This window comes from Lepisma saccharinum, chromosome 4, assembly GCF_977018435.1.
Source record: "Lepisma saccharinum chromosome 4, izLepSacc3.1, whole genome shotgun sequence".
Classification (NCBI taxonomy): domain Eukaryota; kingdom Metazoa; phylum Arthropoda; class Insecta; order Zygentoma; family Lepismatidae; genus Lepisma; species Lepisma saccharinum.
This window is the reverse complement of record NC_139232.1, coordinates 11664967-11680874: the sequence shown is the minus strand read 5'-3', so window position 1 is coordinate 11680874 and position 15908 is coordinate 11664967. Positions and strand designations below refer to the sequence as shown.

Genomic DNA, 15908 nt, shown 5'->3' with positions numbered 1-15908 from the left:
AGGAATCTAACGGAAACAATCCCCTATCTGTCCTATAGGAGATAGACTGAGGGGCCTAAAAACACGGGCTTTCAACCATTGCAGCGGGGGCGAAGGGCAAGGGAGGTAGAGGCAGAAATCTTCCATTTTTCTTCGGGCGACCGTTTCTACCTGGAACTGGTGAGGCGGAAGAAGAGCGAGCTAGGCCAGTTTTGACGGATCGCACCGAGGGACGAGAAGCGCGTGGAAAAGAAAGTGTTGCATATGAACTGTGGCTTTAACAAGACAATAAATATTGTGATTTGAAAATAATTAGAGATGTGAGATTGATTAATCTATCTCTGCTAGACTAGCTACTCCTCAGCGCACGTCACTGTCATAACCCACACGAGATTGAGTTTTCTTTATTTTATCTCGAGGGTTCATATTAGAGGGACTATATATTTCTAAGGCTGGGATTGCGATGAATGGTTATTCTATATGAACAACAATGGCTGTAAGTACATTTATGATAATCAACATTATTAACATTTACTTGTAAATATACGAATAAGAAGATCTCATAAGGTTCCGATCATGGACAAATCCGCAGGATATATCTATAGAACTCTACAGTTATTTGTCTGTGTCTATATTTGCGCGTGCGCTTTCATGGTCTTGTACGGCAACTTTCTGATCGGTGAATGTTCTATAGTTGCTGAATACAGTATATGCAGCCCGTAACCAATATTTTTGAAGGGGTGGTGGTACATCCAAAAATGTGCTGCTGGATTATTAGATGTGACCAGGGTGTGCAAATCATTCCATATATAACTTATTATATAATACCATTAAATTTATACAAAGGAATTCATTTGCTACATTTATAAACCAGCAAATTAATTCATTTACCGTCTGGTTCGAAATGTCAAGAAATTACAAAATAGTTCAATTTTTTTTATTAAGTGTTAAATATACTCTAATTCTTTGTACTAATAACAATTAATAAGATTTCACACTTGTATTAGTCTTGCAATAATGTCTTAGTTTTATTGTATGTTGCTATTGGTGGAGATCTGTTAATCGTCTTTCGAAAGAAAATATTACCTTTATCAGAGCTGTAGCTAGAGATTTCAGCACCCAGGACGAGAACAGATTTTTTCACCCCATGTACCGAATTTGCAACTCCTTTGCCTAGATGTAGCTGGCCTATTGAAGCATAGATATTAAAGAACTATTAAGTATTTATATACTATTTTCCGTTGAATCCAATCTAAAGAAAACTTTGAATTCAAGAAATAGGCCTATGTCAAATTAAAAGACAGTCGGTTGTCCAGGCCAACTCATCTTGATTGAAGCGGTGTGTGGTATGATGGCGTATAGGGGGTGTGGAGTTAGGGCCCCACACTTTCTTGATCACGCACGAAGGTGGGGGTGATGTGATCAGCACCACGCCCCTGGCTGCCTTTAACCCCCAGAGTTTCCTCCAGATACCAACTTTATACGACGCTGGGTGGGCGCCGGAGCTGCTTGAACAGTTTTTCCTCACCGCGGATCGAACCCGGGTCTCTCGCATAGTAGTCAGACGACATAACGACTGAGCTACCGCTAATATACTAATGCTATTAACAATGTTTTGCGTATAGTCCACGCGTTTACTTCGTTAACGTCGAAGAACTAAAGAAAGCCGCCGCCACAAACGTGGGTGGGGATAAATAGCGGGCGAGTTGTTTTCGTCCAATCACACTCAACCTTCAGCCAATGGGTGCAGCTGCCATTCTGCTCGTCTACTCCACGTAGAGTCTCAGTCACATGACTGCGGATACGCTGTTGCCGTACTTTGCAACTTCAATGTGGAGACCGTGGGAAGGTGCTTGTGCGCGGAAGGACAAGGTGGCGTAGAGTAGATGTAGAGAGTAGTGCATTGGATGTGATTGTTGCAGCTGGTGGGCGCGATCCGTGTATTTGATAGACAGCAGGTCGTTAACGTAGCTAGCGCGTCGACTATAAATAGGTGAAGGGGTAAAATCAAGAGGCATTAATAAGATATTAGTTTCCTACATAAAATTAACATCCTAATGGTATTACTTGTTTATTATTTTTATATTTACATTGCAAAGAAGATGAGAAGTGGAGATGAAATTTCCAAGGTTGGATGGGTTCAGTATTCTTAGAGATTGGGCTCTTTCCTCCCTCCCCCATTCGCAGCAACAGCTCCTTAATAGTGCAATTTTATGTAATTTTAGAATCTAATTTATGACTATAGTGCTACGCTTTAATCCCACGCTGTTATCAATTCTAAAGAAGGAAAGAGAGAGAGAGAGAGAGAGAGAGGAATCTAGAGATGGGGAGAGGGGAATCATGTAACGCTCACACAGAGACAGATATTGTTCCTTGATCTTCGTTCGTCGTGTGTGTTTTCGATATTATTCTTAGTAAAGTAGGGTATATTTGAAGTCAAAACTAATTGCTCATCTTTGTTGTTATATCAAAAACTATTCTCCTTGGGAAAATTGTGGGGAAAATTTTTAGAGCAAGATCGTTGGTGCGGGGGAAGGGATCACCTCCGTCCCTCCTGGGATTTCGCATCTTGGATGTGACCACCAACGCTATGGTAGTATTGGAACTACATGTCGAACTGTTGCAATATTATGGGTGAAAGCAACAAAAAAATCAACTCACGGATAGACCGCCTCCCCCACCAGACAAAACAATAGCTTTACACAAAGGCTGTCACGGCGTACAGCTTTGAGCTTATTATATTTAATTCTCAGAAGTATTTTAATAGTACTGCATTCGCAAATTAACAATGTTTTCAAGTTTCCTTTGTCTTACAACAGCACCATTGAACAGCAATGATAAATCTATTTCCTATGTCTTACAACAGCACCATTGAACAGCCATGATAAATCTATGTTTAAAAAAAGTACAGTATATTTTTACATTAAATTACAGTAAAACCTCGTTGATCCTGACCCCGATAAGCCGGAATTTGCTTAATCAGGACAGGCAATATGCAAAAAAAAAATAAGAAGAAGAATGCAAGGTTTTAAATGTGGCTAGAAGTCAACAAGAGAACTTCCCAAAGAAAAGTCAGTCAACCACTGATGAAATTATGTTTCCCGCAAACTTTGTACTGTACTGTATAGTGTACTTAGGCCTGTGCCCTTTCAATACACCATAATAAACTTGTTTTGTTGCTATTAACGGAGTTTTAATGCACATTCTACTGTTCTTTTAGGTTATTTCAGTTAATCCGGACTTTCGTTAAACCGGTCAACTTATCCCCACAATTAGTCCGGATTAACGAGGTTTTACTGTATACGTATTACCAATGATAAGTAGTGGCGATTGGGTGCAAGAACTGGAGAAACAGTTTACTTTCTCTTGGTAGACAGGGCTTAGTGCGTTAGCAAAAGTGGATAAAGTGGGAGGGGCAAGTTCCCCCACGCTTCCCCCATTATGACCACCAATGCCAATGATTCATATACTGAAGAACTGGTCTGGAGAACATTTTCGCATCAGTTCGAAAATAGTAAGGAAAGGGGTTAGAAAGAATGAACTGTACCGACTAAATCGGTATGTCTGGTAGCCTTGCATCAATGGTTATAAAACTAAAGTTACCAAATAATGCAGACTGCAGGCTTATGGACCTTTTCGTCCTCCAGAAACAACCCATGCATTTATTTGTGCATGGACAAAACAGAAATTCTTGCAAAATTGAACAGTTGTCAATATTATTTTTGTAGGTTTTAATAAGTTCACATTAAATCCTTCATGACTCGAGACGCGGGAGAGGGGCATGCCCCCCCCTCCTTGGCTACGGGCCTGAGTATATGGTGCATTCTTTTGTAGTGTTGTTTGAACTGTTCTTTCGAGTTCACACATCAGGATCGTTATTGGACGAGAAAATGTTCAAGTTTCAATTCCTTGCTGTTCTTCTGGTGAACTCCGAAAGGTTATTTGGTAATTCACGTTATTTATAGCAAATTCCGCACAGCAGGAACGCTCCCGAACCTTATCACATTGTTCTACAAAAGCTTCCTGGAGATTATCCCCATCTTGTGCTACTTTCAGACCGAACGTGACTGACTTTTCCTGGCTCGCAAAACACGCAATCCCCTTGGTTAACGTTGCCCTCAAGTCAACTCACTGAGCTGATCCTCTGAGCTCTCAGGCAGAGGCGTTCGCAGACCTCTGATTAGGGGGAGGGGGAGGTAAAAGCCTTGAAAGTTCAGTCGGGAAAGAAAAACATCATTTTATCTCACTGTTTTAGTTTTATTACATTGATGGGTATATGTGTATATGAACATAAACATATTATTCAAATACATTACATAATCAATTCATCCGCCCCATAACAAACCAACAGCAAAAATGATATAGCTAAATTGTCTCTGAAACTTGCGCGCTCCTTTTCCTCCAAACCAAACTGTTATAGCAGCAACTGTCTGAAGTACTTAGTTGTTCTTACTTCTCTCTGGTAATTTACAATGCATTAGAGAAAACAGAATGCGAGCGAAGCGAGCAAGAAAATTTTTCGATCCAAATTTTTGCAAATTGAAAACAGTATTGATTTAATAGGACGCAAAAATATTCATGGAATGCCATGGCATTCTCTTTTACAATTTTTCTCATTCAGATTTTTTGGCGCCCAGGGACAACTCCCACCGCCCCCTAGCTACGGCTATGAACTTGACAAGACTGTAAGAAAGCAGATATTGCAAGCGAAGCGAGCAAGAACATTTTACGAAATGTATTTTTATTTGTATAAAACTTGAAGTGGAGTGGGCAATGACCCCTTTGTGCCCCCCCGCAGGTGTTTCCTGGAAGAAATAATGCAAGAAAGACATGAAAACAAATTCAATCTTGACATCTTGAGTATCCTTTTGTCCTGCTACTCTTAGATTCGGCTGATCTTGCTTTCTTTTACTTCAATGTTCGTACCCCTAGAATAATTTATTTCCGTCCAAGTTTGGGAAAAGGAAATGCCCCTCTGCCCCTTGTGGTTGCGCCATTGCATTGAACTTTCATCGGCTTGAAATACTTCATTTTCTCCTGTAATATCGTTTAATAACAGCGATAAGATTCCTCTACACTAAATTTCTAGGTGAAAGTACAATAATGCAGGGGCATGGACGTCTGGAAGGGGGGGGGGGGGGGCAAAGATGGACACACCTCCCCCTTCGAAAACGAATGTCAACCTAAAAGTATATATATTTCACACGTATAATTTGATTACAGTCATAACAATTTACATTATTATGTAATGGGGGGGACGCAGGAATGCGATAATTTCAAATTCAAGTGGTGTTTTTTAAGGGGGTAGCACTATTAAGGGCGAGAGATCTCGTTTCAAGGAATGGCAAAAGAATTGACTTGAACCAGAAATGGGTTCTATACTCTCCACGACTGAATCGATATGGACATTGTTAGGAAAAGGATCTTACTTGCCTCCCGTTTGGATGACGATTATTCCCACAGATTGTCCTTTCAATAATGGCAATTGTCACGCATCTGACCTCCCTGTCAGATTTCGCTCCGCTCATTCCTCACTGTCCAAAAACTGTCCCTTAGCTCCCACGTTCTCACCATCCACACTCATCGACTGCCCCCCTAACGTTTGCGTTTGCCCTAAACGCGCCTTAATATAATTTACAAAATAATGTGCTGCAGGGCCGTCAGTCATTTATCCACATCTCCTAAAATGTCCACAATTTCATAATTTGAAAGAAGTAGACAAGGTTTTGTTTTGGAATAATGCAATAAAGAAAGCAAGTTTTCGGATTTATAAAACGATTTTTTAACCTGAGCAAAACCTAGATGACAATTATCGCCATAAAATGATGAAACGGCGAAACAACTCACCTGCCCCTTCTGACCACGGTGACTTTGCTCGCCCCCTGTTGATCTTCTTCGACCCCTTTGAACAGGCTGAACAGGAGGTCAGTGTTCGCTACACTGACCACCCTCCGCTCTTCCCTTTGTCTTTCCCTCTCTTCGGGTGGAGTTATCGGTCGCACCTCTGCAACAAGAAATAGTAATAAAAGATAATAACGAAAATACATAAAACACGACAAATTGTCAACTATTACTGCCACAGATAAACAAACTGTAAGGATTTTTCTTATAGCATCTATGGTAAAAAAAGGTAAAGTGTTCCCCTGTGCATAGCACCACGCCATGAAGGCGTATAGGGGGTGTGGGGGTAACGCATCTATGGAGTATCCAAAAAAATAAAAGTTGTAAAGATGGCACCCAGAGGAGCCAGGTAGGAAAAAAAACATAGTTCTTCTCGTAACCTGTACGTTGGAACGTTGGCTGTCCTGTGATCCGATGGAAAAAATCGGAAACCACCTTCTTAGCTCTCGTTTGTTTCTGCCCCTCGGGGCAAGTAAATGGCAACCCACACCTTTGAGAAAAAGGCGATTGAATATTTGGGAAATTCATTGATTTCACAGATATGCTTTTAAATGTCTTGAAACTACTATGTAGATAAAAGAGAGACGTTCAATGATCACATAACACATAGTCTGTGCATTGCGGCAACAAAATATTTTCACAATAAAATAAGAGGCAAGTTGTGGAAAAAAAAATGATGTGGCTTATCATTGTATTGCACCCAACTGTTTACCATTGTTTCTTGCAACTTTTAATATAATAATTTATGCATTATATAGTGAAATTCAGTACACACAAATGAAAAATGTAGTTGTTTTTTTTTTTGGATTTTTTTAAAAAATGCTGACAATTTAAGGAATTAGTGTTAATCAGTCTCGTGCAGGAACAGATATGAATTTTGGAGGTCAAAATTATCAAGTTTACGTAAACAGCTATACTCTTTGATTAGCAGGCAGTTCTTCAATATTCACCAGAAGCAGCTGCTTTCATATTTTTCTTTGCAGTTGATATGTATTCATGCCCACTGTTTCGCAAATTCTTCTGTTGGTACCGCACCAACTGGTTGCACTTCATTTTCCTAGGTGACTTCCCTTGAAAAGTGAACTTGAGATCTGATGTAGCAGTGACTTTATCATCTGAGGTCATGGGAACTGTCTCTAATGGAAACACCGAACATTTTCCAGAGCATTTAGGAGCAAGAATGGTATTCGACACAAAACTTCTTTTTCCGCTGCAACATAATGGTACGCAGCACAATGAATTAAAACGAATAAAACAAATAAGTACTTATACTTCCATAATTATCTGAGGAACTTTCATTGCTTGATGGGTTGTATGTCGTACGATAAATCACTACCTTCAAATTAAATTATATCTCCGACAAGATCACTTTTCAATTTGTCAGATGGACGTGCACGCTTCCTCAGCATGGCGGCCATCTTACCTTGTTGGTTACCATTATATTGCTACGAATATGTGGTGATGGTATAATTTCGCTCACGCCAGATAACAAACATGGAAGTATCGGAAGATAAACATATGTAGGCTCGTGAAACAACTGTAACTCAATTTTGGTCACACTGTGGGTTACCATTATCTTGCACCGAGTGGCAGATTTCCTCCACAGGGTTGAAATTAAGCAGCGCCATATCTTGTCGAATATTAGTCGATATTTCCTATATACACATTATAGTTACATTATAATTTCTAAGTATTCGAATAACATTTCGTTTGAAAATTTAGCCCACTCAAATCATTAACAGATATCCAGTGACCCCTTCCCCCCTCACACACACCAGAAAATCTGGTGCCGTAATTACAGTAAAACCTAGTTAATCCGGACTAATGTGGGGGATAAGTTGACCGGTTTAACGAAAGTCCGGATTATCTGAAATAACCTAAAAGAACAGGAGAAAGTGCATTAAAACTCCGTTTATAGCAACAAAACACGTTTATTATGGTGTATGTAAAGGGCATAGTCCTAAATACACTATACAGTACAGTACAAAGTCTGCGGGAAACAGAATTTCATCAGTGGTTGACTGCCTTTTCCTTGGGAAGTTCTCTTGTTGACTTCTAGCTACATTTAAAACCTTGCATTGTGTGTTGTTTTTTTGTTTTTTTGCCTGTCCGGCATATCGGGTTCCCGATTAACGAGGTGTTAATGTACTACATTCAGATCTTTTAAAAAGAAGAGAAATTCCCCCACACAAGGAGAGACATAAATGCACAATTTGAGAAAGTAAAGAGGAGTGGAACAAAGAAGGAAATAGAGAGAGAAAAAGCATTAGTTACAGAAGATGAAAGAGTTAGATAGGAGGAAGAAAAGTAGAGAGAAAAACAGAAAGAAAAAATAGAGACAGAGAAGAAATGAAAGATGCAGAGAAGAGAGAGCAGCCTGTAGCTAGATACGTTGTCGCCCTGACAACAGGATTGTGGTTTGGCAACACGTGTTGGTAATAAAAGTGTTACAATAAATTTCTATCGTTCATGGGGCATCTCCTGACCAGTGTTGCCACGATACGAGGGCACAATTTCCCTTTCCAAGGGACAAAATTTCCCTTTTTGGACCAATTTTTCCCTTCACCTAAACAAATTATATAATAATAATAATTAGTAGTAGTAGTAGTAGCAGCAGCATTATTAGTGGTGGTGGTGGAAGTATTTAAAAAAAATCAAATTTCAGTTTCATTATTTCCTGACCAGTTGTCCCAGATTTGAATCCTAGTCATGAATCTATTTAATCGTTAATCCTCATCATTATTATTTATCCAAAGATGCATAAAAGCAACATACAATAAACTTAAAGGAGCAGAAACTAGTAGGAATAGAAAAATAAATAACATAAAAAATGTGGATATGAAATTCGAAAGTAACTTAAACTGTAGTAATGTAGTCAGATGACTTTAAAATTTCACTGCAATTGTGGTATTTTTCATCGAAATTCCCTTTTCCCTTTTGGCTAAAATTTCGGTCCGAATTTCCCTGTAAAAGGGAAATTTCCCTTCATGTGGCAACACTGCTCCTGACCACAGTCGAATTTATACAGAGGCCTGGAGCTAACATTGCCCCTGTTGACTGCTGAAAACATGACTTTGCAAATGTACAGCAATATAACGAAGGGGAGAGGATATACAAATTTTAAATATGATATTTGAGGTTTGAGGATTTTTATGCAAATTTATCATGTCCCTATTCATAATTGTCAAATCTGGTTAGCTTTTCTTTTGTTTTAAAACTTTCAAGTATTTCATGTTTTTCATTTCACGGCCCTCTCCAAATTCCAAAGCCCTTAGTGGAGGCCCTGAGTGAAGCATTCTCCACAATTCTCCTAAATGCTAGTCTGTCCCTGACGCATACAGCATGCTCCTATTACACCTTATTAAGTCACAGTTGGGCTTTACTCTCACAATACAAGGCCTTCCTTATGGTGTAGTTGTAACCTTGCTGCCTGGTAATCAACGAGTCCTGGGTTCGATCCGGGTGAGGGGAACAGATCCCACTTTAAACTGTATATCCAGTCCCGGTTCAGACTGTTTACGCTTAAAACGTATGTTACGAGAAGGCGGATAGCCCGTTGCCAAGACACACGACACACCGACTCGATCCCCTCGACAGACAAAGACCGGGCGTCGCTGCCTACCAAATATCTTTCTGTTATAAATATATAAATGCCACGACTACGCTCAGTTCCTGCGGGGCATGAGACCCCGCATCCCAAAGTTCGGGTAAGGGTCTGTTTCAAGATAATAATATAATCAAAAGTTAAATTTACACTTACATAACCAAGACTTCATATTATATTAGCCCTTTCTCATGCTTGAACTCCACCGCAATCGCACCCGCATTCCACTGACCAGTGAGGATACGCATACGATTCGCGATTGAAATCAGCATAATCAATTCTGGCGTCCTTTGGATTGATAAGGCCTCCGCCTCACTGACCAGTAACGGCGGGACACCTCTCCAACCAAAAGGAAGTCAGTTAATTTATACTTATTAGGCAAACTTACTACAAAGAAATACCAAATAACGATTATAAATTTATTTACTAATCCATATATATGTTAGGATAAAAGAAAGTATACAATCTTCAGATCGAGAGAAAATTACAATGCCAAAATTTAATTTCTGTTCAAATAACTTCCGAAAAACATAGACTGAAACTTGCTTTCTCAAAAAATACAATCCAGAGAGCTCTCTCTTATATAGATATATATATATATATCGTCCATATCCCAGCTTAACTTGGTTTCAATAAACAGGTGACAAATTAACAGCAATGATCGACAATTTCCATTAACCAAAACCAAAAGAAAATTACATAAACTTCTTATCCGTAAATATCTATTTGTGCTTCTGTCATATTTTCACTTCAGTATTATGTTCTTTAGAACTCTCGAGGTATACTACCCTCTTCGGGGCCAACCTTCAATAACATTCATAACTAAAGATAAGGGGAGCCAGTCTCTACCCAATTACCAAAGCCATCTCTCGGCCACAAACTACAAATGTTCGCTTGGAATTCCATAACATAACAGGGGACTCTGTCTACCCTTTTTGGCTACTTACATTGCAAAAGCAAAACAATAGACTTTTACCTTAAACGAATTTCTATAAAAACATTTACTCGACCGGTCACCTATTATAACTGTTTCAAAATTATATCTAACATAAAACCAAAATAAGAGAAACCAATAAACGTTCCGGATACTCAGACTTTAGAAACGGACGTGAAACTATATAAGTTATTAGATTTAAGAGACATCCTCTGACCAGAGGTATGCTCTCGGATTTAAGTATCAAAGAAACAAATTTATTTAAATGAACCTCCTGACCAGGAGAATTCAAAATGATTTAAGAATTAAAACAAATAACTCGACGAGAAGGATGTATAACTTGAATTTATACCGGAGTCACACTGACCAGTGCCAACTTCGATAGAATTTATGAAACAAAATTTTAAATTATTAAGATTAATTATGTATAAATCAAATTATTTACAAGCCTGCCAAAATCCCCTTTAAGGATCATGCTGACCAGCACAAATCCAGAAAGGTGGCTTACGGAAAACTCAGGACATTGTAGAAGGGAGAGCTGACCAGCCACTCCCCTCACAACGCCTGTGTTCTCCCAGCCCTGGACCTCGACAAGCGATTTAATCACCTAACGATTCCGGAACCTACTGCTATACTGATTTAATCTGCCAGCGAGAACGCTGATATTTATACTTGCGAGATTGCGCAATCCTATTTCTCAACAAAAGATTTCGACAAACTGAAAAGTTATTTTTAGCATCTAACAATTACCCTTTCCAAAAGACATATCCAGAAACACAATGCAAGCTAAACTTATTTACAAACCCACGCAGCGCCGAACGAAAAGAACTCATTGTTGTTAAGGAAGAAAAACAACGCAAGCTTCTACTTGCTTTGCGTTCTTTCTCGTTGGGCCGAAACTGCGTTACAATGTTAACAAAGATAAAAGATAAAAATGTACATTCAAAAGATTAAAACTCCAAATGAATTTATACGAGGGCTATTAAATATTAAAAAGATTTGCCAAAAATTTTCAATCGTTACAATATGCCCCTTTCTTTTTTTTGGAGAATTTTTATCAAAAAAATAAATAAATTAAATTCCTTCTTTTTGAGAAAAATTCTCAAATGAAAATCCAATTAACAAATGATTGCCTCTAACTTACTTACTAATCTACACGCTATGACAATACTAATTTACATACATATATATATATACACTCAAACAAATACCTCAGACTTTAAGAAAAGCCATGCCCTTTTTTACCACGATGGCTTTTCTTTTTAACCGAAAAAAGTTCGCACAAGTGGTCTTTGTTATCCCTCGGCACTCAAGTTCTTTCATTAATTTTTCAACTGACATTTTTCCATCTTCAAGTAGGTCGCGGTACACCTGTATCACTTCCTCATCCTCTCTTTCACGTGACGAGAAACTCCAACCATCCAAATTATCTCCTGCTTCTTCATTGATTGGCGATCCATTACTCCTTTCTCACAATTCTCTTGAAGTGCTTTCGGGCTGTGAAAGTCGTCTAATATCTCTCAGTCTATTGTTTCCAGTCGAGGTGTTGGCTGGACGAAACTTCTTCGACAGCATTCTACTTTTCTTCTAACATTTTGACACTGTAATTATTGAACTAAAATTTCGTGTCACTTATCTCATCCTCTGCTTTCACCAAGTCACAAATTTTCAAAGAGTCAATTTTCTCTGCTGGTTTTACTACTTAGTATTTCCATTTCAATCTCTTTATCAGGTTTCGTCAAAGTCCAAGAATCTTCACTTTCAGTCATCAATAAGTGTGTCACTTCAAATTGTAGTCTACTTTTCAAGACAATCTCAGTTAAAACACAATTCTCACTTATCTGCACTACATCCAGTGTCTTTTCACTTTACTTTCGTGCATACAATAAAAATATTTTATGGAATAATATATTATAACTATTTTACAATATATGCTAATACAGATTCCCTTCTTCTATCGAGCCCCAACGTTATGGCTTAATATACAACTATTTTTTTTTTACAATATGAGCAAAACAGGTTCCCTTTTCTAATCGAGGCCCACGTTATGGCATAATATACAACTATTTTTTTTTTTTTTTACAATATGAGCAAAACAGGTTCCCTTTTCTAATCGGGCCCCACGTTGGGCGCCACTTGCAAAGTTAAGCTTGGTTGGCCCCACGTAATGGGCGTCACTTGCAAAGTTAAGCTTGGTTGCCTACGTTGCCTAGCACACGACACACCGACTCGATCCCCTCGACAGACAAAGACCGGGCGTCGCTGCCTACCAAATATCTTTCTGTTATAAATATATAAATGCCACGACTACGCTCAGTTCCTGCGGGGCATGAGACCCCGCATCCCAAAGTTCGGGTAAGGGTCTGTTTCAAGATAATAATATAATCAAAAGTTAAATTTACACTTACATAACCAAGACCATATTATATTAGCCCTTTCTCATGCTTGAACTCCACCGCAATCGCACCCGCATTCCACTGACCAGTGAGGATACGCATACGATTCGCGATTGAAATCAGCATAATCAATTCTGGCGTCCTTTGGATTGATAAGGCCTCCGCCTCACTGACCAGTAACGGCGGGACACCTCTCCAACCAAAAGGAAGTCAGTTAATTTATACTTATTAGGCAAACTTACTACAAAGAAATACCAAATAACGATTATAAATTTATTTACTAATCCATATATATGTTAGGATAAAAGAAAGTATACAATCTTCAGACCGAGAGAAAATTACAATGCCAAAATTTAATTTCTGTTCAAATAACTTCCGAAAAACATAGACTGAAACTTGCTTTCTCAAAAAATACAATCCAGAGAGCTCTCTCTTATATAGATATATATATATATATCGTCCATATCCCAGCTTAACTTGGTTTCAATAAACAGGTGACAAATTAACAGCAATGATCGACAATTTCCATTAACCAAAACCAAAAGAAAATTACATAAACTTCTTATCCGTAAATATCTATTTGTGCTTCTGTCATATTTTCACTTCAGTATTATGTTCTTTAGAACTCTCGAGGTATACTACCCTCTTCGGGGCCAACCTTCAATAACATTCATAACTAAAGATAAGGGGAGCCAGTCTCTACCCAATTACCAAAGCCATCTCTCGGCCACAAACTACAAATGTTCGCTTGGAATTCCATAACATAACAGGGGACTCTGTCTACCCTTTTTGGCTACTTACATTGCAAAAGCAAAACAATAGACTTTTACCTTAAACGAATTTCTATAAAAACATTTACTCGACCGGTCACCTATTATAACTGTTTCAAAATTATATCTAACATAAAACCAAAATAAGAGAAACCAATAAACGTTCCGGATACTCAGACTTTAGAAACGGACGTGAAACTATATAAGTTATTAGATTTAAGAGACATCCTCTGACCAGAGGTATGCTCTCGGATTTAAGTATCAAAGAAACAAATTTATTTAAATGAACCTCCTGACCAGGAGAATTCAAAATGATTTAAGAATTAAAACAAATAACTCGACGAGAAGGATGTATAACTTGAATTTATACCGGAGTCACACTGACCAGTGCCAACTTCGATAGAATTTATGAAACAAAATTTTAAATTATTAAGATTAATTATGTATAAATCAAATTATTTACAAGCCTGCCAAAATCCCCTTTAAGGATCATGCTGACCAGCACAAATCCAGAAAGGTGGCTTACGGAAAACTCAGGACATTGTAGAAGGGAGAGCTGACCAGCCACTCCCCTCACAACGCCTGTGTTCTCCCAGCCCTGGACCTCGACAAGCGATTTAATCACCTAACGATTCCGGAACCTACTGCTATACTGATTTAATCTGCCAGCGAGAACGCTGATATTTATACTTGCGAGATTGCGCAATCCTATTTCTCAACAAAAGATTTCGACAAACTGAAAAGTTATTTTTAGCATCTAACAATTACCCTTTCCAAAAGACATATCCAGAAACACAATGCAAGCTAAACTTATTTACAAACCCACGCAGCGCCGAACGAAAAGAACTCATTGTTGTTAAGGAAGAAAAACAACGCAAGCTTCTACTTGCTTTGCGTTCTTTCTCGTTGGGCCGAAACTGCGTTACAATGTTAACAAAGATAAAAGATAAAAATGTACATTCAAAAGATTAAAACTCCAAATGAATTTATACGAGGGCTATTAAATATTAAAAAGATTTGCCAAAAATTTTCAATCGTTACACGTACTTAAGAAGTACGGCCCATTGGATATTTCGAAGTACCCTGAGAATGACTATCCGACTTTGTGGCCCAGCAGCGAAGTTCCCGGGTTCGAGTCCTGGTCAGGGCATGGGTGTTCTTTAGAGTGTTTATTCATCAATTTAATCTAATTATCACCCATGCTCATCGTAGCGATTAGCCAAAATCGTCAGAAAAGCGACGTAAAATAATAATATAAATAATTGCATATGTGAATTATTTTATCCACCGTTTACATATTTCTCATTTTACGTCTTCTTCCTGCCTCTCTTTATTAGGATAATCGCGACGATGATTGTGAATGATGATTACATGACATTGACGTAAGGAGACACAAATATAAAGTCACATCCAGAGCCGTGGTGGCTCTATACGTCAATTTAATCGAATGAAACCTTCACTACATAACGGAAATTTTACTTGTAGTGCAGATGGGATGTAAAATCAGATATCTCCAAATTCAACAATAGAGTGACGACACCAGAAAAAAAATTACGGAGGCAGAGGGCGGGATTATTTTCTGCGTGAAGTCACATTTAGTATACACCTAGAACCTATAGAAATGCATGTTTGGTCTAAAAGAGCATCTTCTTATTTGCTAAACCGCGTTGAACATAAGCTGTCACTGTTCCCGCGCTTGCCGAACGTTGACCTTTTTAACATAAACCACCCGACGTTGTCCTGTTTACTGTCAAGCACCTCTATTGGGGTAAGCCAGGCTACGAATAAGCTACATGGGAATGCAGACATGTACGCACAGCACACTAGCCACTACCACTGTAATTGTACAAAATGAACTTCTTGAATGACATGAAAAAGTAATGAATAAACTAGGAAGTGGCAACACCGCAAACTTAAGCGCTGCTTCTCTGCTTCCTATTCGTTCGCTCTCTACCAGATTACATTTTCCTCGTTTCCGATTGGCTCAAAAACTGTCGAGTGATCGTCAGCGTGGGAAAAGTGAAGAAACACGGTTTGGGGGCATGGATGTGGGCGGACAATAAACAGAAATAAAAATGTATTATTTCTTATACTTTATTATTTTAATAAAATAAGATTGCTATAAATATTGAGAAAAGCGCAAAGGAGACTTCCTTACCTGTAACGTCGTCCTGCGAATGGCTCAGAGGAGGCAGAACAGGATAGACTGTTCCTGGAGACAAACTGTTCGTGTTGTTCGGTTGCTGCCAGAAAGACTGTGGAAGGGCTCTCAGTTTCATCGGTAGAGGCTCTGCAACAGAAACAACATTGTTAGCAAGAATTTA

The 15908-nt window shown here is 38.6% G+C and overlaps 1 protein-coding gene across 1 annotated transcript in view; it reads right to left on the bottom strand.

Annotated features, from left to right (window-relative positions):
* LOC145986377 (uncharacterized) overlaps positions 1–15908 on the bottom strand; it is a 137832-nt gene that overhangs the window by 23097 nt on the left and 98827 nt on the right. Inside the window, exons 2-3 of the mRNA XM_083120307.1 lie at positions 15743–15874; positions 5827–5983 (exon numbers count right to left, since the gene is read on the bottom strand). Of these exons, the coding sequence (XP_082976433.1) occupies positions 5827–5983; positions 15743–15874 (289 nt within the window). The remainder of the gene's footprint in view (positions 1–5826; positions 5984–15742; positions 15875–15908) is intronic.